At 47.9% G+C, this 24735-nt stretch overlaps 5 protein-coding genes across 5 annotated transcripts; 4 read left to right on the top strand and 1 right to left on the bottom strand.

The window, feature by feature from the left end:
- Positions 1-99: 99 nt before the first annotated feature.
- On the top strand, positions 100-1680 carry F4813DRAFT_386371 (yellowish-green 1-like protein; the record flags this gene model as incomplete). The annotated part of the gene is made up of 5 exons (XM_049246405.1): positions 100-204; positions 265-470; positions 536-1138; positions 1252-1464; positions 1545-1680. The coding sequence occupies 5 exons, from the start codon at positions 100-102 to the stop codon at positions 1678-1680; spliced, it is 1263 nt and encodes a 420-aa protein (XP_049102926.1).
- Positions 1681-2027: 347 nt separating this feature from the next.
- Positions 2028-4605, top strand: F4813DRAFT_269887 (alpha/beta-hydrolase). The gene is made up of 4 exons (XM_049240362.1): positions 2028-2867; positions 2925-3059; positions 3135-3390; positions 3461-4605. The coding sequence occupies exons 1-4, from the start codon at positions 2310-2312 to the stop codon at positions 4228-4230; spliced, it is 1719 nt and encodes a 572-aa protein (XP_049102925.1). The 5' UTR covers positions 2028-2309; the 3' UTR covers positions 4231-4605.
- Positions 4606-5054: 449 nt separating this feature from the next.
- Positions 5055-11473, top strand: F4813DRAFT_348904 (ankyrin). The gene is made up of 9 exons (XM_049242131.1): positions 5055-5825; positions 5881-5909; positions 5967-6516; positions 6625-6707; positions 6761-6889; positions 6942-8072; positions 8147-8865; positions 8918-9909; positions 9963-11473. The coding sequence occupies exons 1-9, from the start codon at positions 5177-5179 to the stop codon at positions 11096-11098; spliced, it is 5418 nt and encodes a 1805-aa protein (XP_049102924.1). The 5' UTR covers positions 5055-5176; the 3' UTR covers positions 11099-11473.
- A 3518-nt stretch (positions 11474-14991) lies between these two features.
- Positions 14992-16700, bottom strand: F4813DRAFT_348899 (PEBP-like protein). The gene is made up of 4 exons (XM_049242130.1): positions 16112-16700; positions 16019-16047; positions 15470-15973; positions 14992-15403 (listed from the first exon to the last, which is right to left on the bottom strand). The coding sequence occupies exons 1-4, from the start codon at positions 16258-16260 to the stop codon at positions 15366-15368; spliced, it is 720 nt and encodes a 239-aa protein (XP_049102923.1). The 5' UTR covers positions 16261-16700; the 3' UTR covers positions 14992-15365.
- Positions 16701-17424: 724 nt separating this feature from the next.
- Positions 17425-20069, top strand: F4813DRAFT_386366 (uncharacterized protein; the record flags this gene model as incomplete). Its single annotated transcript, XM_049246404.1, has 5 exons — positions 17425-17604; positions 17696-17790; positions 17847-17964; positions 18018-18116; positions 18171-20069. The coding sequence occupies 5 exons, from the start codon at positions 17425-17427 to the stop codon at positions 20067-20069; spliced, it is 2391 nt and encodes a 796-aa protein (XP_049102922.1).
- Between the last annotated feature and the right edge of the window lie 4666 nt (positions 20070-24735).

The following is a 24735-nucleotide window of genomic DNA, read 5'->3' as shown; positions in this document are numbered from 1 at the left end:
CTTAGCTTTTAATGGTTTGATAGTTCTAACCTAGGATAATCTGTAGTTATACATCTAGAATATACTTGTAAGATTAGAAATCTTACTTCTTAGGTCATCATGGCTGCTCCGGGGAACAAGTTCTTTATCCAAGAGAAGCTCAAGCAGACAGCGCCGCACCACGAGAGCTTCCAGGCCTTATGGGAGACGAAGTGGAAGCAGCCGGTACGTCGCTCGGCTCAATTTACAGTCCAGTCGGCACACAACACTAATCAGCTAGGCTAGTGTGAGATGGGCGTATACCCATTCATGTTCGGGACTACACAAGACTTCCAGCCGGTAGTCGACGAGATTATCGCGAAAGGGCTGAAGAAGCCTTACGACTGGGATGAATACGCCCAATGCTTCTTTCCTAAAGCAGAGGAGCTTGTGGCCCGCGCAGACGCTGCTAATAATGAAGGAGAATGGACTAAGGCTTCGGAACTGTACTTGTGCGTTGTGGCCTGTGTCGAAATATAGCTGTTACGTGTTTCTGTAAGCTGACCTATATTCTTAGGCGCGGTTCAGCACTCTACCGTATCGCCCGGTTTCCAGCGCCGCGCTCCGAGAAGCAGCGGTACGCCTGGGCAAAGGGCAAGGAGGCTGCTCTCAAGGGGCTAGAATTATCGCGGTATCCCATGGTAGAGATCGAGATCCCACACGTCCACGCAGCGAATGGCGACGGGCCGGTCCTTTATGCTTACTACCATCGCCCAACCGGGTTGTCCAAGTCGTCAACCTGCCCCTTGATTATTATATTCACGGGTCTGGACGGCTACCGGACAGAACTAGCAGTCTGGAAGAACGGCTGGGCGGAAGTAGGCTGTGCTACACTCGTCGTCGAGATCCCCGGCACCGGCGACAACCCCGGAGCGCCGGCTGATCCCTCCAGCCCTGACCGGGTCTGGAGTAGCTTGTTCGACTGGGTCGCGCAGCAGGACGACATTGATCAGAGCCGAATCGTAAACTGGGGATTTAGTACGGGAGGGTACTACTCCATACGCGCGGCGCACACCCATGCTGATAAACTGAAGGGAGTGGTGGCTCTCGGGGGTGGTGTCCACCATATGTTCGATCCGGAGTGGCTGGATGCGGTTGACGACTTGGAGTATCCTTTCGAGTAGGTCTTCCGAAAGATTATTTCCTTATTACTGCCTGGTCAGCGCTGTTACTGGTTTCCAACCTCGAGTAAACGAGGGAGAAAGGTAATTCTAACTAATGATGTGTCTCCAGTCTCGCCCATACACTCAGCCACAAGTTCGGATACGCAGATCAAGAGTTTGAAAAATTCAAGAAAGAGGCGCGAGACAAATTCTCTCTACTAACCACCGGCATACTGGATAAGCCATGCACACGTCTACTTCTAGTAAACGGAACTGAAGACGAGATCTTCCCAATTGACGACTATTATCTATGTCTACAACATGGCGGCCCGAAAGAAGCTCGGTAAGTTGCCCCAAACCAACATTCATTTCTCTTCTCTCTTCTTCTATGTTTCAAGAAATTAATACAATCTCCTGCTCCAGGTTTGTCTCAGGAGTCAAACACATGGGCGAACCGCAATCCTTCTCTATTATTCTGCAATGGATCTTTAAGCTGCTTGATATCCAAGGAGATGTGGGGAAGTTTCTGTCGACTATCCCATTTAAACCGAAATATTAACAAACTAGAAAGATCATGGGAATGGTTATAATGAAATTGGTAACTAATCATAAATACCTACTATTTGTATTTCAACATAATCCCTAACACATTTATAAATTAGCCCTGGTTCATGGGAGGCACCCTAGGTGGTAGTTTGCTTGTTCTTTGTTCTTTCTCGGTGTAGCTTACCCAGAGGTGATCAGCGCGGGGTGGTTGGGTCTGATGTTGTGTTGCCGTGGCTGCAGCCGATTACGAAAGAGTCTTTAGGTACCTTTCTTTTCTGCACATCTAGCGTGCTCTTTTCAGCAGCATTTCGACATCGCTAGGAATACGACCTTCCTGAAAAGGTGCATTATACTTATGTAGACAATAGAATTCCTAAAAACGCAAGCAGCAGCGTACGATCTGTCTTAGGCACTGAGACATATACCTTCATCGTCTACAATACCTATAGATGGGAGGGAAAAAAGCATCGACCCCACCATCGGTAAGGAATTCTGGACTCGTAGAATTCCGGATCTCTAAAAGCTTGGCGTTTGTGGAATATCGCAAGTGTCGCCCGAGTCATATTTATAATATATAATAATCCCTCTCGACCCATTCTGGACCGCTTAGTTCTAGGAGCTACAGGCACGATTACCCTCACAATGGCGGTTTTGGGAATCATATTGGGCCTGCTAGCGGCGGGATTCGGCAGTACAGCAGCAGGACTCACGAGAGCCGATCCCGTAGTGACACTGACGAATGGTAGCTACGAGGGCTTATACCTTCCAAGCTTTGAGCAAGACATCTTTCTCGGCGTGCCGTACGCCCAAGATACCGGTGGGCAGAATCGATTCCGCGTTCCACAGTCCTTGAACGAGACATGGAATGGGACACGGGCGGCTAAGGCTTACGGCAACGCTTGCCCGGACTATTATTTATCGGCTGAAGAACTGCATGGTATGAGCGAGAATTGCCTCAGCATCAACATTGTGCGACCGGCTGAGGTCCGTGGTAGTAGTAACGGTAGTAGGACCACCTCGCCCCTCCCGGTGATGCTATGGATCCACGGAGGTGGCTATCAATACGGCGGTAGCGGACAATCCGTGTATAACCTCACATACCTTGTGCAGAAATCGGTAGAAATCGGCTTTCCCGTTATCGGAGCTAGCATTAACTATAGAAAAGGTGGTTGGGGTAATCTGTACTCTGTTGAAATTCAGGTGAGACATAGCCGTCCGCTCTACTTGAGACTCGTGAGGAGCTAATTAAGGGCATAGGGATCTGGGAATACCAACCTAGCACTGCGGGACATGCGCAAAGCGCTAGCCTGGGTACAAGAAAATATTGAAGCCTTCGGAGGGGATGCTTCATCTGTGACAATCTGGGGCCAATCCGCCGGATCATTTGCCGTGGTATGTTCGAGATGAATATCATGAGGAAAGAGGCACTAGAAGTGGTAAAGAAGCTAACGCTGAAAAACTGAGTAGGGCCAACTTTTGATGAGCTATGGCGGACGAACAGACGGCCTCTTCCATCGTTCTATCCAAGAGAGCGGGAGTGCGACGACAGCGTGGTGCAACGGGTCAGACTGGTACCAGCCTATTTATGACAACATAGTCGATCAGGCCAACTGTAACTTGGTTCCAGATACACTTGAGTGCTTACGGACCATCGACTACGAGACCCTTTATCCGCTTCTGAACTCGTCAGTTATCCCTGGCCCAGGATTCTACCCTACTGTTGGTGAGTAGAGCAAAATTTGACTTGCTCACGGTTAGCAGCAGCAGCAGCAGCTAATCTCGGTTACCAACAGACGGCGATGTGCTCCCCAACTACCCATCAGAACTCTTGCGTGCCGGTCGGTTTGCACACGTGCCTCATATTTATGGAACGGTATCAGATGACGGTACCGACAACGCCCCTTTCGGCATTAATACGGACGAGGACTTGCGGGACTTCCTGCTCCATCACACGGGTTTCGGCTTCCCAGAAGCGACGGTTGATCATATCCTGGAGCTATATCCGGACGACCCAGCGCAGGGAATCCCTTTGAACACGGGATCGGAACGCTTTGCGGATTATGGATGGCAGTATAAGCGGGTTGCGGCTATCGTAGGCGACGTCTTCTACCACGGGCCACGACGTTTCGACACGCAGAACTACGCTCCGTTCTCGCCGACGTACGCGTATAGATTCAACACTCGGCCGTGGGAAAGCACACTCGCCAACACTACGGCGATTGGCAATCCCTTCAACGGGACCGGAGGGCTCGCACCCGCCTATAAGGGCGTAGAGCACTTTAGCGAGGTACCTTTCGTCTTCGCTAATCCAACGATGCTGGGCCCGTGGCCAGAATACCACAAGCTGAGCGACCAAGTAAGTAGCCAGTGGATACGATTCGCGCACACGGGCAATCCGAATGGTCCGGGATTACCACATTGGCCGCGATACGATAAGGGTAAAGACGGCCTTAATCTAGTTTTGCAGACGGAGGCGCAGGGTGGAACGTATGTAGAAGAGGACACATACCGGTTAGCTGGGCGCGAGTATCTGACGCAGTGGGCAAGAAGGAGGCACGTATAAGAGTCTTCCGATCGAAGGCCCGGTTGTAATAACACCCTTATTTAATCCTAGTGATAGGCATAGGCCAGCTTACGGTTAAGATAGTAGCCCCTATTCATGATAATATAAAGTCTGGCCTGCGTTGACTATTCACCTTCAGTATTGTTTATTAAGAGCCCATTGTCGATTCTAGATGGTATCAAATGTGCACGACAGTCTGCCAATCGGTTAAGCTTTTGTGTAGTACGATGTGCAGTCTACCAATGCAAACCGAATATATAATGTAGTTATATCGTAATGTATATCAGAACCATGGGACAAGTCGCATGTTGCTTGCTTGCTGCTTATTGTAAACTGACGTGTAAATAGGCAGCATAGGCGGTCAACGGTTTACTATGGTCAATCAACTCTCACAATGAAGTTGGAGTAAAGATAAAATAGGGGGTGTGCTGCCTTGGGGAACGCAAAGTCGTCTGGTCACAAGACTTCGCGACAAGTTCAGGTCCTTAATTGCTACGATCCCAGTATTAGTCCCATAATTTAGCCCCATCAGAACCCGAAGACCCCTGTTTTTTTAGGCTTCAGTCGCGCTAGATTTCTTTTGGCGCGTCTGTTAATCCTGCCGGTTTGGCGTCATCACATCCATTCTTACCTAAAATGGTAATAATACGAGAGCATGTACCTAGAATTACACTTAACGTTGGCGAGTCTGCCTAATTGCCATGTTCGATGGTCTATATCGAGATTCGTACCTCTTGTACATAGATCACTAGGTTAGATAGATGTTTTATATAAAACATCTAATAACATCTTAATCAAATGTAGTCTTTGTCTTCACCAGCTCAACTTGATATACCTCACTTCTTTGTTCTTGTTGTGTTTTTATCTAACTACCTAGTCATATCTTACTTTGGTCTTTAAGACTATCTTGAGCAATTGGATTTTGAGCTGAGCTCAATCGAGAACAATGGCAGTTATAGACCTTCCTAAATTGCCCGTCGCCCACGACGGGCTGGTAAACTACATTGCCAACCATCCTAAGACTCCGATCAAAGATATAATGGAGCCCTACCGCAAATTCGAAGCCAAATTACGTGAAGTATATGCTCAGGATCGCAACAATCCAGCCTTGGACGACCCCTATCTCAATGCTCTACCCCTTTTCACTAAAGACACACCAAATATCAAGACCCGTGCTCGTAACCTTAAGGCAGAATCGCCTAGCGAGAAAGCGAAGTACATCATGACTCTCCCCAATGACAAGCGTCGTCCAAAAGGCTCACCCGCCGTCGTTACTTCTCTCAAGGAGTTTCGACGCAATTTCGGTATCTTTTCCGAGTCTTCTCTCGCCGAGATGGACTGGAGCAATGTCATTGCTGCCGGTTCATCCGTAGTTAACTGCCTCCTACCTGTTCCCGATCAGTATAATCATTCCAAGAGAGCTCTCCGCGAGTATTACCACCAGAAGTTCTGCCCGGCTTCTGACGTCGACTTGTTCTTGTACGGACTCGATGAGCAGCAGGCTATCGAGAAGATCAAGGATATTGAAGCTCGAGTTCGCGACGCAATCCTCTCGGAAGTGACGGTCGTGCGGACTAAGAACGCTATCACTATTTGTGAGTTCTCATTTCTATATGGCTTATAGCTATGATCTAACTCTACGATAACTAGGCAGTCAATATCCTACTCGCCACATCCAGGTATGGTTTCGTGTCTGATTTAATCTACACTCTATTAGTTATTAACATTCCCTTTAGGTTGTTCTTCGAGTGTACAAGTCCATCTCGGAGATTCTTACCGGGTTTGATATCGATTGCTCTTGTGCTGCTTATAACGGAGAACAAGTCTATTGCTCCCCACGAGCTCTAGCCTCGTATGTCACCCAGATAAACCCTATCGATCTTAGTCGGAGAAGTCCCTCCTACGAAAATCGTCTTTCTAAGTATAGCCACCGAAACTTTGAGGTTTACTGGTCAGAACTTGACCGATCTCGGGTCGATCCGACCATCTTCGAGCGTAGCTTCCAGAGGGTCCTTGGACTAGCCCGTCTCCTCGTTCTAGAACGACTACCGACCACGAACGCTAGAGATGAATATATGAGGAAACGCAGACGGGAAAGGGGCCGACCGGAACAGCCTTTTCGCTACCAGCACCGTCTCCGCGGAAATATTAAAGACATCCACGAAGATGAAGTGGCAGATTGGGTCGACGAGGACGAAGTTGCTAACTATCACACTTTTACCATTCCCTACGGCGAGAAATTCCACGCTAAGAAGATCGAAAAGCTTTGCTATACCAAGGACTTGCGTAAGTAAAAGCTCTTTTACTACTATGTCTACACAGATTCCTCTCGTTGTCTTTTGTTATGCTCCCGCCCCCGAGTTATGATATTTCATGTGCCTAACCTAATCCTAGTTCTGAACGCCGAATGGAACCAACCTATAGAAAGGGAGGTCTATCTTCACAGGCACCCCGCCTTCTTCGGAAGAGTCCAAGATGTAAGCAGGACCTATAAGCATATGTGCTCTGACACGCTTCTAACAAGTTTAAGGTGATCGGCGACTGCTGTAGCACCTGTCCGAAGCCCCGGACTCCCGAAGAGATCGAAGTAGCCGAGAAGGAGAGCGAGATTTACGTGTCGGGGAAAGCGACCTTTCGTATTGACGACCCAGGCAGACAGGTAAGCGAGGCCCATCACCAGTTACATACGTGTAACACTAACACATCCGTAGCAAATCGGTTCGTTCAATCCACTCACCGATGATGACTGGACCGAGATGGCATATGTTGGCAATACTGCTCGACTCTGCCAGGCTATCATCGACGACGACCTCGAGCACGTGGAAGATTGGCTCTCGCAAGAAGGCGCCGACCCCAACAAGAGGGATTACACAGGCCGAACCCCACTGCACCTCGCCGTCATCAGCTCGACTCCTCAGATCGTGAAGTGTTTAGTCGATCACGGAGCACGTCTTATCGCCCGCCTAGCGGATGGTCGAACCGCGCTTCACCTAGCTGCATCGCGAGGCGATATTGAGATGTTAAAGATTCTCCTGGAGAAGAGCAATGCTAACGAGGAAGCGGAAGAAGATAAGCTCGACCAGCGTCGCAAAGATCGTAACGCGACGGACAAAGGCACCCAACCTGGCGAAGCTGACGATGAAGGCTCCGATCCCGAGATGGTAAGCGATGAAGAATCCGAGGGTGGTGACGTGCAATCTGTAACCACCGGATCATTTGTCAAGGTCCGCAAAGGCAAAGAGGCCGACGACGAAGACGTCGTAGTCCTCGAGAACGACCAGAGCGAACCGGATTTTTACAAGATCAACACCGTCGCCTGGGACTCGAAATGCAGTCCTCTGCACCTCGCCATCCTTGGAGGTCACTGCGAAGCCGTCAGGCTCCTATGCCAAGAATTCGGCGCCGACGTGCTCATGCCCGTTAAATTCGGCAACGGGTCATATTCGAACCCCAACGTTGCTATCTTGACATTGACCTTGGCTTTAGCACTCCCGACTGACAAGGCCATACCTATGGTAGAAACATTGTTAAGCTTAGGCGCCACGTCTTCGCAAGCCGAGACAACCGGCGTGACCGCTTTCCAACGATACATTCGGAGCGGTAGGCCGGAACTAATCGAGAGCCTATTGGAGAAGGACAAGATCGGCCTTCAAAATGCGATCAATCATGTGGCCGTTCACGGTACACGCTACGACGGCAGCACGACCAGCCCGCTGATCACAGCTCTCGGTGTGGATAGCCGGGAGATCGTGTCCAAGCTATTCGAAGCTGGAGCAAAGGCCGAAATCGACTACGAAGACTGGTTGAAGAGCGCCAAACTCTCCTACGGGGACCAACTAAGCGTAAGTACGCCCCGTATTCTGATACCATAATTGATTCGGACCTCCATAAATGCGTACTTACTAAAGGTCGATAGAATTACGAGAGGAACCTCCAGACATTCAAAAACACTACCGAGCAGCCCCTAATCGTGGCCATCAGATCTCGATATCCTGCTAATGCTATCGACATACTGGAGAAAGGAGCCGATCCCAACGCGATGACTAAAGTGAGCCACGACGTCGTTAAGGGTCACGGTTCTAGTTATAACAAGGGCCAAACCTCGTTGGATCTCACTCGCGATATACTCGGACAGGCTCGCGAATATAGGGGAATGTTGGCTGAATCGAGCCAAACAACCGAATCTGGAGAGGCATTAAGCTTCTATAGCACACAGTCACACAATCTTCAGAAGCGCCCAGCTGAGCCTTTCGGAATCGAAGAGTTCCTGGCAAATTTCAGCGAAGGGACTTACCAGCACTGGGTCGTCTCTATGGATGCTACCGAGAAGATCGAGCGTCACAAGTCGGATCTGAAGTTCTTCGAGACGCAAAAAGAAAATAGCGCCAACCTACAAGACGTGACAGAGATCCTCGACGTCCTCGAGGATGCCATCTCGCAACTCGAAAGCCTGGAGAAAGTCCTCGAGGCTAAGGGTGCGAAAACTTTCAAGGAACTATATCCTGACGCTCCGGAGCCCCTACCACGCGCGACATATACGTACCCGACCCAGGAACCAACGGCATACGCCCTGGAATTCAACCTTATCAACGCCCCGGACGTCACAGAGGCGAGGAAAGCCGCATATATCAAACTGTGAGCACAACCCCCAAATTTATGGCTTTTCCGCAATGCTAACCTGTCAAAGTTTCGAGGCGGCTTGGGCTGGCGACCTTGCTACGATCAAGTCGCTTACCCTGGCTTCGTGGGATGCAGAGAAGCAGGAACCACCTCTTAAGATAGCAGTATCCGACATGTTATACAATAATCCGTTTTCTATCGCGCTCATACGTGGGCACTACGAGGTGGCAAAAGCGATTCTGGAGATCGCCCAGGCCCAGTGGGCACCAAGCGAGGAGAAGACGACGCGATTCACGATGAACAAGGACGAAGACGAGGGTTCGGCGGAATCCGATAGCGACGACGAACCCGAAATATACGAAAAGATCATCGACGACAAATTCACCATCGAGGATGTCGGCCAAGTATCCATGCAAGTCAAGAGCCAGACCACCGCGAGCGCGCTTCTCAACTGGGCGACACCAACGCGCATCCTCCGCAACGGCTCGCTCACGTGGAGCACACATAGGCGAACCCCCCTCTTTGCCGCTATAGAACAGAACGATGCGAAAGCCTTCAACTTTTTGATCGACCTGAATATCTACTTTGCCAGCAAGGAGCCCGTCGGCGAAGACGAGTCGAGCCGATTCTACAAATTCCCGCAGGATCTATTCGAGAACGCTCTGAGGCTCGGCCGAACGGATATGCTCGCGAGCGTCATCAAGCGAACCGGGGCGGGGATCCCGATAGACGACCTGGTGAACAGGACCGGTGCCGAGCTGAAAGTGAAACCCCGCTACTATCAGGGCCTGAGCGTCTACGGAAAGAAGAGGGCAGACTGGGCGAAAGCCGGTCGCAAACTAGTCGTCAAGACTACGGGAAGCAAAGTACCGCCGCTGCTTACCGCCGCCATTCGAGGTTCGCTGGAGTCTACGGAGTGGTTCGTCAGCGACGCACCGATGCGGCTCTACTCCGAGTTTGGCAAATCCAAGGTCGCCAAGGAGGATCCTCGCCTCAAGCACCTGAGCGACGCCCCCGGCGGATTCGACAGAGCTATCGCAAAGTGGCTCGGAACGCAGAGTGAGTCGGAACACCTACAGTCCTACGTAGTTCTTTTCGCTAATGTTTTATAGACGACCTCGCCATCCACTGCGCCGTGATGGGCCCGTATACGGAGAATACGAACAAACTCATCGAGTATCTGATCAAAGTGTGCCCGTCGTCGTTCGAGGCCAAATCCAAACAAGGGTGGACACCTCTATATATGGCATGCCTCCTCGGCAGGGTCGATTTCGCAAAGACGCTGATCGACGCCGGAGCCGACCAGTCGGTGAAAGATAAGGAGCTAAACAACATCATCCACGCTTCTCTAACAAATTTCCCGACCGCAGCGGAACAGCCTAAGCTCGATCGTCTCCGAGCCCTCCTGAACCTCTTCGATCCCGACCTCAGAGCCCACATGTTCCTGCAGCGAAACAACCTCGCCCGCGGCGGCGACACTCCTCTTCACTCCTGGATAAAGGCCGCCAACCGTCTCACGTACTATCGGACGAACCAAAGCTGGCCCTCCGATCAGCTACTCAACGACGAAGCTCTCCAGAACATCGACGTCCTGCGCCTACTCTTGGAGCTTTCCGGCGGCGCAGAACTCGACATCCTCAACGGCACCGGCGACACCATCCTCCACACGGCAGTGCTTCACCACCTAGCAGGCCACATCCAGGTCCTCCTTGACCAGAACCCCACCCTAGCGTACCGCGAGAACGCAGTCGGCCGCACCCCCAGCGAGATCGCGTACGACCTCTTCATCAACTCCAAAGTGGAGTCGCAGGAGTCCGTCGCGCTCGGCCGGGACGCCAACGACAGCATAGTCGCCAAGCTAAAGCACAGCAAGTACGAGATCCTAGGCAGGCACAGACGGAACAAAAGCTCCAGGCAGGACACCCTCGGCAAGAACCGCAAGGAATACACCTGGCGGGTGCTCGAAGCGCACCTCGCCAAGGTCGCCGGCAAGCGCCGCCTCGTCAGCCTCAACGAGGCCAACGACGTCGCCAAGCGCCTGGGCGAGAGCTACGCCGCCCAGCGGTACTACCAGAAGCCCACGGCGACCGACAGGGAGCGGGCCGAGGAGGAGCGGCGGCAGCGGCCGCCGCGGGAGGATAAGCTGGTCGGCTTTATGGCTACGCAGTACGAAGGGGCGAAGCAGAAAGCTTGGACTGCTAAGGGCAAGGACAAGGCGGTTGTTCCCCACGCTCCTTTTGTTTTTTGAATGGGTCTCTAGCACGCCTGGGGTGAGGTGGGGTAGTTTGAATATTAGTTGGCTTTTGGATTGTTGGTCGTGTTGGGCACTGGCTTTGGTTGGGTATAATAATGGTTAGGAAGATTTGCTGGTCTGCTTTTTAAGTCTGATACTTACTTATAGCTATGCTTGGCTGTTTCTTTTAATTGTGTATCTGAATGCTGTTATGATATCGTACCTAAGATATATATTAAGGACATGGATTTATACGCCTTTTGACGCAACGAATATATACTATAAATTATAATAGAATACTAGACTGATACGTACTACTATATGATCTAGAGACTTTGGGGTCTTGTTAACTATCTATAGAAAGATTATATAGGGAGGGTATAGTGATAGAGCAAAAAGTGGTTACCTATATTAAATTACAATCGCATAATAGATTGTTGCTAAAAGGGGGTCGACAAACTAGGGGAAGGCGTTATTAATACAATATCGTAGCTACTATCATATAATATATTCCTCTACTACTTTAGCACTGATGCTATATTCATTGCACGACAACTAGTCACGAAGGTATTTATCTCAGTGTTTAGAATGTCTTTTCATAGCCTTGAATAAAAGGGGGACAAGAGGTTTATGTTTCCAAATTCCAATCATGCATAGTTGACTTTATGTAAACGAATAAAATCAGGCAAGTTTAATTGAAAGGGGTATAAATGAATTGAAAGAAGTATAAATGCAGTTGAACTATATCGCCTCATCGTAGTCCTACATGGGTATAGGTAAACAATTAAATAATAAATGCTTAAACTATGTAACCCAACATATGTACGTTTGAATGCCCGAATACCACGTGTTGATATATACTTTGGTACATCTCACAACAACTATTGGGTACCTATCAGGTGGGCACATTAGCTTTGATTATGGAACGTATCGATAAGCCTTATCAGGGAATGAAGTTGGAAGGTGCGGGGCACGGGTCTTTGAATTTATAAGAGGAAGTTGCGGAGCTACTTTCGCCTTCGGGCATTTGGTCAATTTGAAACGATACAGTACGTACCCCTTACTACTCCTTATTTCAGGACAACAGGAAGGCTAACGATTATAACAGGAGAAGATTAGCATGGCCCCTGCACTAAGGATGACACGCTTAATCAAAGTGAGCTTCAGATTTTTTTGCCAATTTTTTTTGTTGTGATTTTAAAGGGATTGCATCCAGGTATTTAGTTAAGTTCTTGCAGGAACAAAATGTTAAGCTTAAAAGGTGGGGCGATAGTTTAAAGGAAAGAGCGTTCGAGTCTCGTAGAGGCGTATTTTTTTTTTTTTGGAAAGAGCGTTCGACAGATCGTAATTGCCCTTTTTTTTTTTATATCATAGTCCGTGCACGAACCTCTATTTTGTTTTTTCTAATTTAGAAGAAGGCACGTAGGGCGAAGCTCTAACTGATCAAATTCTCTTACCACCTAACGGGTGCTGCGCTTTAATTAAGAATTTATCCTTGGATTAGGGACGTTAGGGTGCGACGAGCCTGTATAGACAGTACAAGTAACCTTCACACTACAACCATAACTTTCTGACAACTATAACTACTCAACTATTTCATACATAACTAGGTTATACCTTTGCAAAAAACATCTTTAAACCCCCAGAAGAAGCGGGGGTAACTGAAGCCTTAAAACCCGAGAATATTGAAAGCATCTGATTCTCCAAACACTGAAGACGAGGTACAAAAGCGTCAGTAAAAAATCTTTCGACGTAACTATTCCTGCTATAAAAGCTAACATGTTTGTTTTGCAGCTTGAAAAGGACAACGATCTTAGGTTACCCACATTTACGCTTCCCGCTCCTGACTTGGACGACGATGACCAGCCGACAACTATTTCCTCTTGCGAAACCGCTCCGATAAAAACATCTTGGTTTATTATATGCCAGTTGCACCTTGCGTTATTGACTCGGCGCTAATTTTATTCATTAATAGCCAAGCTAACAGCAACTATCAATCCTTTCAAACTTAATGTAAGTTTGTTTATTCAACTATTAACTATTAACTATTAACTATTCATTTTATGTTCAGTATCTTAGTATACTTACAAGTTATCGTGAAGCCTTGTGGTCGGTGCTTTCAACCTCCACTGCGTTTTGAGTAAGTACACTATTATTGTTATTCTTATATCGCATACATTAGATCATAGATAATTAATGATGCTTTCTTAGTCATGCCTCCTAAGAGGTTCTGCTCCTAAGGCCTGAATTGACCGCGGACCTTATGTCTTGTGGGCTCCCAAGATTAAGGTATCTGCGACGGCGGTGGCATACTTGATGACCTTGATGGCGAGGATATTCCTCTCGCGTCGGCTTCACCATCTATTTCCCCCGTCGCGTCGACGGCGTGTATCAGTACTATGCGCGAGGTGCTGATAGACCGTCCGATACTCACAACATCTTTTTTGGTGCCCATCCCGGAAAGGTGGACATTGTCTTTGCAGAAATTGCGCCGGACTCGGAAGCCTTTCCTAAAGAGCTGTTATGTATAGTGTATCAACTCTGGCTCAGCATAACCATGACCCTCCACGAAAACACCCAGTTGGTTTGTGAAGGCTGGCCGTGGACGATGTCTTCCACCCATCGCAATGCGCGTCGCTTCTACAACTCATGGAAGCAGGGACAATCCCGTGGCGAAATTCAGCTACAACATAGCTAAGATAACTGCATTAAATGGGCTGGCGGCATGGGTATTGCCGAGGCATGCATTCCCTAGATCGATGGCCGGCCTATCGTAATGACGGGTGATTCCCAACAACTCGCCCCTACGGTCATGAGTTTGCTATGGCGCATCAACGGCAAATATTCCTTGCCTTGTCATCAACCGTCAACCTCGTATGGTTGTCGGTGGATTTGATTTAGTCCACGACTTGTTTTACCAGGACGTTGCCGGTTTCTCATACGACCAAAACCTCTGTACCAGTTCTAGGCACCTAATTGCTACAATGGCAGAACATTGGATTATGAGCTTTTACATGGTGAAAACACATATTGTGATGTCGACGAGTCCGGATCGTCATTCAGTCCCGGACAAGCAGCACACGCTAGAGAACTAATTTCCGATGCCATAACAGGCAAGATCACGACCGCAGACAACTTCGTCGTCATCGCCCCACGCAATGCGATGAAAAAGTACATGCAGGAGAAATGGAAGGCGGTCCCCATTCTCTCAACCACTCCCATTAGCACTACAGATTCCTTCCAAGGCAGTGAAGTTAACATCGCGGTATGATAATAATAAAGGGTATGTATTATATCGGTTTAAATTAACCAAATGCCGGAAGGCAAAAACTTATGTTATGCTATCTCGAAGCTTCGCTTTGGGGTTTACGATAAATGAATTTGCAAGCGGTATTGGGCTAAGGGAATCCGTTAACCTTTAAACATGGGAAGGGCTCGAAAAAGCAGCAATGGCACAATCCCTTTGCATAACACAGCACATGGAATAATAAAGTTGCAAGCTTGGGAGCTTGCGATAGCAATGTGTAGTCGCCCGAAAATACGCTGAGAAAGCCCCTGTCTCAAGAGCAAGACTACCTAGGTTAGTAAAGACGGGGGAACTCACTCAGATCTGGTCTTATAAACTGACAAATGGTTATAAATTCCGCTCGGTGCAGATTTCGACTCTAATTAATGGCGAGGCTTTAATAACAGGATTGGGGATGGCTCGAGTAGTTTGTTGTATGGTGGAAAACCCCCTTATTTTGACTTGAGTTGAGAATCTGTGACAAGGGAGTTATGGGCTATCGACGACCCTAAGAAATTTCACGAAAAGAGTAACTTGATACTGCTGCTTTGCTAGACAACGTATGACCTCGGGTCTATTTGACTTCGATTCACAGAAATAGTAGTTCTGCGAATAAGGATGTTGCGTTATGAAACTTTTTGAATAGAGCTGTGCTATTAGGGTCTAATTCTAAACACATAACTTTTGCTTCCCATTTCTCTTTTATATTACAGAAATTTTCCCCTTAATTCTTTCCGGACTATTTGCCTTGAATTCACTAGCAGTGCTGTGCCATCATGGAACTTGTAAGATATATATACCTTCATCTTTCAGATACTACAGAGTTCTCAAGACTAAAAAGGTGGAAAGATTTAGATGGTAGCCAGTCATGTGAAAGAATGAAACCTAAAGCGGCCGCGTTGTCTAGCACATGAACCAACGCCTTCGACATAGTTATTCGTAAGAGGTAGTCTACCATTAGATACTTTTAATAAGTACTTCGAAGGGAGGTGAACATCATTGTTCCTCATTCTGAGCATAGATAAAATTCGCCGCTACGCGTTCGTCAGCATTGCTGGTATCAACGGGATGATTCAGGATCGTATTGCTAAGATACTCACCAACGGGTTTGAGACCGTTCTTTCCTGCCCAATCCCTCACGCCGTGTCTCGCTTTACCCGTGCCCCAGTGCTTTCTGTCCTCCGGCTTGGTCAGGTGAAGCGGGTCTGTAGTGCCGTTCGCGGGAGCGAATAACAGAAACACGTATCTGTGCTTTCCAGTCCTTGGTGGCGGGCCAGGAGGTTTGTACGGTATAATTTCCTTCAAGCTAGATAAACGGAGAGCAGCAGATTCCGATGATGAGATATCCACCCCTGTGGCGATGAAGTGACAGAATTCGGACCACTCAGGGTTGTCGCGAGATGGAGCGTCCGGATCGGTAATGATGATTGTGTAGGTCGCGCCGGAACGCTGCTCAGCGGACAACGATGAGGAGTGGCTCTGACGTACTGCGATGGTGGGTTCGTCTTGCACATCGCCCACCTTCACGGTATTCCCTAGCTCCGTACGTTCTCCCGAGGGCCATTCCGCGTCGAGGAGAAATGAGGGGAGAAATTTGTCAATGACTATCATCGGTTAGCCATATATTAGATCTGTAAGTAGAGACTTACCTGTTGGAAAGATCTCTGCCTTTTTCAACCTGATATTGATTCTGTTAGTTAGGTCCTACGTTGGCTGTTATCGGTATGCTGAGATGCATATACTCATGCTGGACCTTGTATACGTCTGAATCTAGCCGATGCTGCTCAGGTGGAGCAATGATGATCTGCTCGGTAGGTGGGTGTTTACCAGTCACAGTTAAAGTTTCTAATATTAAGAAAAAGAAGATCCATGTGTGTAAATAGACCAACATCTTCTAAGGTTCCAATCTTAAATTTATTTCATCAACAGTATAATTGTTAGAGTTCCGAGTTTCAAAGACATATTCGATGCCTTTAATGTTGGAATTGATGTTGCTCTGTCCCCGCATTACATTGTCGTGATGTCACCTAACCTACCCGGGTAGGTATAAAGTAATAATCCTTGTAACTACTATAAGCATGGCTAATATAGCTATTAATATTATTTATTTTGATTCCAAAAGGCTTTGGCACGCTTAGACTTATCGTTTGGATCTAGCATCCACAAGACTATTTATCGGCGGAGACCGTAATCAGTGAAGGGAGATGTTGATGTTGTTTCACAAGATGCGTGACTAGCATAAACAAAATTCTAGAATCATATCATATACTTTAGTTAATAGATGCTTATACGGTGTTAAGTAACATATATACGTAGATATATGGAAATTATAAGAGATAAGAAGTTGCTATGATCTATAGGTCGAATAGGTTCTAAGTGCTTACTAGGTATGTAACTTTATCACGTGCCTTTTCAGCATTTATACATTCGTTACCTGCATACCTATACCCTTCATATACATATATAGGTACGTACCTAACGTACATCCACCTGGATTCCTTCAATCTTGTGGCTTGGACCCACGGTCCCCTCTTTTTCGGTGGGCTGCGGCGCGTAAGTGAGATCCACATGCCATTCTGCTTGCAGGTATCAATTCCTGGGTGTACAGTTGCGTCGCGTAAAATAGACCTGAGGTGCAAACTCTCAAATCGCGCCTAGAAATTTATTCCCCAAAATTACGTGCCTACCACAGCTATGTACATATAATCAACTTCACCTCACGTCACTCTATTAATTGCCGAATGCAGATGTGCGCTTTTCTAAACGTATGCTGCCCAACTTATTTTTAGGTACTGACCATAATTAAACTCTACTTTTCTCATACCTACCTAGGTTAGCTATGAAATATCGCAATTCTATCCGTACCTGTGTTTAACTTCCCTTAACCCTAATTCTATCTGCCCTCTTCTGCCCTCTTCTCGCCTGCCGACGACAACTGACCACACCGACCAACTTCTAATTTATTTCTACGCCCGCTTAAACCTCCGTCGAATCCCCTGCGCATTTGTTAGCTACATATATCTCGGCCATCAAAAACTACGGTACGCTCATCGTCATGGTTTCATCAAGGAAGCGCGCATTGCGCGATGCTGAACCAGAAGCCGAGGCGCGAGGGCATCCCAAGGAGCTATCTTTACTTCATCGCATCAGAAATACTTGGCAATTTGCCAACCTGTTCCAATGGATATACTTATTTGGCAAAGTCGTGAAGATAGACGACAATCTCGAGATAGATGTACGTGCTCCTTGCCATCCTTAATTCCAACTGATAGTTCCTATCAGGATCTTTAATATCGATCCCTAGCGCTAACACTCTGTCGTGGTAGGATCTGGAGGCCGAATTCCTAAAACCCCGTTCGACCGTCCTAGTTAACATTGGCCTTGCCTTACTCAAGTTTGTATCATCGCATCGCGGCTTAACGTATGTTCCATCGCAGTATCCGTTTCTAAAAATTGTATTATTGACTCGTCTCCAAGGCCGGACCTCTTCGACGAATATACGCGACGGCAATATGTTGCTAAGGCCGCCGATCGAAATCCGTTTGGTACCGCGGATACGCCCGCCAAGTTCGACGATTTCGATGCTTTCACAAAGGTTCGTCGGTCGCATAGTAGACAACCATACAATACTAAATTTTTCTACTGCAGATCAAAATATTACAGCAGCTTACCCAATGGGTGATGTTGCATCCCGAAAGAATTCGAGAAAAGATGGATGAGCAGAAGCCAAGCGATCAAACAGAATGGGTACGAATATCTCTCCTGAGATGTCCTAATAAACAAGCGCTAATATTATATCAGAGAATTGAACCCTCGGGCTGGGATAGCGACGATCGCATTTATTATATCCTAGACGATAACCGAATATACCGCATGACAGAAGCCCCGCCGACCTCTGCGCCCTGGAAACCCAAGAAGAATACTAAAAAGGCTAAAGCAGCAGCAAGAGCTGCTAAACGACGACGCGTATCAAGATCCACGGTGCAAAACGGTGACGATGATGATGACGGCTCTGCTTCTGACGTGGATCAACCTGCTGAGCCGGAGGATGACGGTCTGGGGGGTGCGAAGTGGGAGTGCATTGCAGCGAGCCTCACAGAAGTGCAGGAATTCCTTAATACCATTCGAAAGACCCGTGACGACAATGAAAAGGTCCTAAGGAGTACTATTGAGAATCACCTTCTACCTATTTTAGAGAAGCAAGAGGAATCTCGGAAGCGGAAAGCCCTGCAGAGGGAGAAAGAGCTACTCAATCTCGAAAAGATGGCACATGCCAAACGTTCGAGCCGCCTTGCTAACAAGGCCGAACAACAACGATTGGAGCAGCAGGTTAAAGAAGAGGAACAGAAACGCCGAGCAGAAGAGTTGACGGCTCGAAAGGAGCAACAAAAACGTATAAAAATGGAGAAAGAGCGCGACAACCGCATGATGTCTCGGGAGAAACGACTTCGAGAACGGGAGGTTCGACGACGACAGCACGAAGAAGAACTGGCCCAACTGTCTGAGGATAGTAGAAACCTAAGCGCTGGGACCGGTCGTTTATCGGAGAGACGGTTGAAAGCGGAAATCGAGAAGAACAGGCAAGCCCTGCAGGAGCTTGAGGAGGAAGAGGATGACTGGATTTTTGACTGTGTCTGTGGGGTCTACGGCCAGGTCGATGATGGCACACACAGTATTGCATGCGAGAGATGCAATGTCTGGCTGCATAGCAAATGCGTTGGCATTAGCGAGGAAGAAGCCGATCGCGATGATTTTCATTTTATCTGCAAGAGTTGCTGCCGAAAGAGTTCAACGCCAAAGTCTGCTACGGTCATCAAATTAAAGGTTAATCAACAAGATGCTTCATCTTCACCTCCCATCACAAAGTCGGACGGCTCGCCTACTCCAGACCGTGCCCGACTCAGCCAACGCTCTGGCATTGCTGTCGGGATACCGGCAAGGCTTAATAATACGCAGCTCACTACTCAGCCATTGATCCCCATAAAGCAGGCAGGTCAACCTAACGCCCCTCCTCCATCTTCACCCTTCACTAACGGTGATGGGCTTCATCCATTCTCTTCGCCGCATCCAAATTTATCACCTCCAGAGCAGTCGCCCAATAAAGCAAGGGCCTATTCAACCATGTTTAATGCGTCGCCAATCTCTGGAAGTCGTTCTGGGGATGCAAGGGTGCCACAAAAAGGGTTGTTCCGCGTGTCACCAAAAGCCAATGGCGTACCTCAACCCGCACAGTCGAGCAATCTCCCGCCTCATGCGGATGCCTCTATACCTCCCGTGGCCGCCAGCTCTGATTCGCCTTTGAAGCAGCCTTTTGATGCCGCAAGCAGTAGCCTTCCAGTTCTTTCGCCACCATCTGTGTCATTTTCCGCTTTGGCACGTCCTTCGAGCAGCGATGTCAACGCTCAACCGGCAGTGCTTTCTACTCCGCAGCTTAAGAAGTTTGACCAGGCAGGAGCACGGCTTGACGCAACACCTAGTTTGCCGCCGACCCAAAATGGGATCTCGCCCCTAAAACGCTCGCCGCCTCCACACCAGCAGTCGGGCAATGGCTTATTTTCGACCCCAGCACATTCTATTCTCCCCCCAGTGACAGCCCTGTCTCCTTCACCTTCACAGCAAATACTGACGCCTCCTGTCAAGCCTTCCGAACCTACACGGCCGACATCGCAGACACCAGGTGGTATCGCTAGGGATGAATAGTCAGAAACGTCTTGGGATAATAGCTTAGTTGGCCAGCCAACTAGACTGTTACAGGTCACCGAGAGTAGACCAATCTGTCATATAGCCTAGAGACTGGTCGTATTTTCAGCGCAATTTCTTTAGCACCACAGATGCGACTACGTCCTAATTGAGATAGGATACAGGTCTCATATGTGCGCCCAATTCTGGCATTGATATTAGGCAACTTTCTTTAGCATGCGGGTGTAAATATGGATACGCTTAGGTGTTCTAGTAACGTCAATCTCTTACCTGTGGAATGGGAAAGGGATGCATCCCCAAACCCGTTGGAAGAAGCATGTAAGAGTAGGGATTTCCGATTGGTTTAGACGGTTGATGCATTTTACGGCGTAGGAGACAGGTAAACCACACCTGAAATGTAAACTAGAAGGGAAACGTTATAATACGTTGTTTTTGCATGCATTGACGCACAACTGGTGCCGGCAGTTTTGTAGCGCAACATTCAGGAGAATACATACAAAATCCAATAATTCAAAGTTGGCCGTGAGATTGATATTACATACGAGGGACCCATTTTAAAGATTCCCAGCAAATATGTAGTCGGTAGTCGGTACATAGCAGCCGTGCGTATTCCGTACATGTATCTAACTCTTAGGTAATGTATTGTACCTATGTACCTACATGTATGTAGGTTAGGTACCTAGGTTAGGTAATGTGCCTAGGTTAGGTCGCGACGCCTTACCGCTCATTAGAAGCCTCTTTCCCTACGGTAATTTCTTCTTAGGGGTCGGCCCTTTTCTAAATCGTCCTGCTCATAAAACAAAATACAAATTTATTACTTTTCAGCTCAATTGACATCCTGCCGCAATATGTATCTACATCCCCTACGCAGGGTACTACTGTGTAACCTAGGTAGGTAAACAAACTATTCAGCGTACCAATAATACCTGACATATCACTTGCACTTCAGTGTATCATCCTATTTCGCCTACCCATCTACTTCTTACTTGTCATCTTCTATCGTAGAATTCCTCATCTTAATGTCTAAAAGCCAAGCTCTCCCAGTGGTAGACAGCTACACCGACTCCACGTTTCTCTCCTCGGTAAGCTGCAGATTGCATACATAGATGCACAGCAGTTCGCAGCCCGGGCGGGTCTGGGAATCCTACTGGACAGGGCATATTTTCCAGAGCCTGGGATGAGCTGGTCAGTCCTGCATCTGTCAAGGCTTAGGGGAAAGCCCAACCTAATCAACCCCAGACTTCTGGCAGCTATTATTGGGCAATGCGCCATGCCGTCGAAGTTGAGCTGTCACACAAGTCCCGAATGTTCGCACGAACTGTTGGTCAGAGCGCTGAGACAGAATAGGAGCAGACTGGTGCATGCAGAGACGCTATTGGCAACGCAGAAGCGAGTTAGTTGGATGGTGCACACTTGCTCGTATGCTTCTAAGTGCCATTAGTCAAGCAAGCAACCAAGCAACCAAGCGAACGAACGACTCAAGACGAAAGATGCATACACGCTTGATGCCGGTATCACTAGCATCAAATTAAGTATTATAGCATGAAGATGTTGAAGGTGAGGGGACAACTCAACTAGGTTCTTTCTAATGGTTTCATTGTTATAGCTCTACACATCCGGGCTATGAGCAAGACAGTACATAGTAAGGGAGAAAAGAAAAGAGACCCGGGAAGAGCTAACTGCGTGATGACCTCAAAGACAGACACCGAGTCCAAAAAAGACGAAAGAAAAGAAGAGAATACAAGCCGGTCTTTCAAGCAAGTGGCTAGCCAGTATATATGTATGGGCGCATACGCGATGCTGCACATTAGCATCCTCCCACTACGATGCCCGTCCATTTCTTACATACCTCTTTACAGAGATGATGATTATGTTTTCTGAAGTCATGGTATTTCTTTTCTCTCAACATTCTATCAATACGACTGAGACTACTGCTTTTACTAAAACAGTTTATCTTCCTATCCGTCAACATTAATGTACGTCAATTTTTAGTTGTTGGGCTTTCCCCCTTTTAGCACTACTGGGGTCGAGGTTCAAACAGTCTGCGGAGCTAGTGCAAATACCCGTCGCACGGTACAGGGATACGGCTGCAAACAAATGCCCAAGCACGATCTGATCTGCCAGTCATACATGCTCATCGCTAGGAATGGCAGCACTGTCAGCCATGAGCACTGCAGTTAACGTCTATATTGCAGATTAATGGGCCTAATCAACAGCCAATAGGTCCTTCTTGCTTGGCTACGGAGCTGATGCCGAGATTATCCCACCCCCGGGATAAAGGGGTCAGCCTATAGAGCTATGAAGACACTACATGTTGAGGGCTCGGATATGTTCTCTTCACTCTACTCCCTCTCTGGTGCAGGTACTAAGGCCTATTTAGTGGTTAGTAGCAACGCGTCATGGTCATCTTGGCCGGCCGCTTGTACGCCGCGATCTAGCTAGGCGAAAGGGGGTATGGTGAAGAGAAGAAGAAAGAATCCAGTGCCAGTCTGTCTGCATTGGGTTAATTTCTTCAGCAAATTCCCAAAGGAATGTTGGAGTATGAACGCCACTGGAGAGTTTAGCTGTGGGAGACACGTTTTCGGGACCTGTACAGGAACCAACATTCCAGTCCCTCACATCGGCCAAGAGTAGCTACAACGGTACCCAGTGATGGCGAACCTTCAGAAATCCTTGTCAAAGCACTGCCAAAAGCAACTCGTAGTGGGCAACTGGATGATATCTCCCCTAGTCGTATTGAAGATGTGGCAAAAAAACCAGGTTGCTCGGAGATCAAGTTCATTCAACTCCCCGGTCCCTTATGCAACATATCTCATGCAATCTTGCATGTAGTCTATTAGCCCGGGATCTACGGCCATCGGTATCATGTGGGTACAACACGCTATCACTTATTTTTATGTTTATTTTTATTCTTTTTTTGCATGTCTTACCCTAGTGGGCAATGGTTGAGTGGGAGTCCATCGCTATCGGCGTTAACAGGTGTAAGAGCATATGTGAAAGCGAGAAAGGGAGAGAGAACTAGGTATAGGCTACATTTCATCTACTCCAGGAAGCATGGCACTGACAATACCAGTTACTCACTCTCTCGCTCTCTACCGGCCCGGAATGTTCGGTGCCCAGCATAAGTACAGTTCTTAGATTCTCTCCCTTTTACCCCCGAACACGGCTAGGGCTATCATAGCTCCGTAAGTGATCTAGAGTAATTTTTTAGGCCAGCACAAGTTGTACAATGCTTCGCATTTTTCCCTCTTGCGTTCCGAAAGCGGTAATGCGCAACCTTGCGGCCGCATTCTATCTCCCGAAGAAAGCCGCCATACAAATAACTATAGCCCCAGGAATACTGCTTTGAAAGGGAAGTTTAGAAAGGTGTTTCTTTTTGTTGTTGCTTGTTACCTATCGCTGCTTTTCGTCGTTCGTGCTGGGTCAACAAAGGCGGCATCTAGCAGTAGTTCTCTATCTAGCCTTTTCCACTTATCCATCTATACATGCAGCTTCTTGTCGTGCTATACAACTTGTTGGGTTGATGGGGATAGGGAAGGATGCTTATACAGTCGGCCGACAATAATCGATAACTTTACACATTCGTTACCCAGGTCAATTTCCACGCACCCCATCAATTAATCTGGCTCAAGGAACCGGGATTCATCCCAAGAAGACAGTCACATCGATAGCCAGCCTTACGGAGATACTAGTTCCTGCTACTTCTGCGGCACGTGGGTAGCTGAAATTCCTTTGGCGAGGGAGTGGAAACAAAGAAATAAAGGCAGCTCGTGCGGACCATAGGCCGGGGAGGCTGCATCAATCAGTAACTCGTTGTGCCTACCTATTGCACTGTACCCACTAAGAAAGGGGCGTGAACTCATCAATCAATCACATACTTCACCCCTCGGAGAGAGAAGCCTTACACATATCTCTCTATCCCAAGACTCTGGTTCAGCTTCTACCATCGGCCTTCCAGATTTAACAACGAGACAAAGTGAGGAAGCACGCACATATAAGCAATAGAGAGAGAAAACAGAAGCCTCGTCGCAGCACTGCTAAAGCAAGGATATTACAGACAAATCAACATTTCCATCAGGCAGATATCATGCAATAGGTACGTTCGTCTGGGTCTCTATGCTTCGTCTTTCTCCCCTCTCCTGCTCACATGACCGAATGCGGCTGCATGCCCCCTTCCCTTGCAGTGTTACGACCAGAGACAAACCTGGTTTCTGATAGATCTATGCCTGCGGCTGCAGGCTACACTAGCACCAAGCCGCGTAGCCTATGTTGTCTGGATGCACACATTGCTTCTCCAGTTGCAGAAAGATACAGCTTGATAGCAGGAAGGCAATGTGGGCGACTAGAATTGAAGACTTACTCACCCATTCACAGACCAAGAAAGTTCAGATGAAAGCTCCGGCACCTCTGTAGTTGGAACAACCTCAAAAGTGGTAACCCGCGCCGGTTGCCCGATACATCTTCGATATTCTTCCAGGATATCTGAATCAATAAGATACTGATTTCTACTTTGAGACGTCTTCTTCCTTGCCCCCTTGCTGTATATGTCTCTCTCGACCTCACTCACACTATTTGATCTCATCCGCGGCCTTATCACGCCCACCACGCTCTAAGTTAAGGCATTTCCAGGTAGCTACGAACCAGCTATCAGAGACACATCCGAATA

The sequence above is a fragment of the Daldinia decipiens genome (genome assembly GCF_022478715.1).
Source record: "Daldinia decipiens strain CBS 113046 unplaced genomic scaffold F4813scaffold_5, whole genome shotgun sequence".
Lineage (NCBI taxonomy): Eukaryota > Fungi > Ascomycota > Sordariomycetes > Xylariales > Hypoxylaceae > Daldinia > Daldinia decipiens.
Note: the sequence above shows the minus strand (reverse complement) of the source record. Positions and strands in the feature narration are given on the sequence as shown.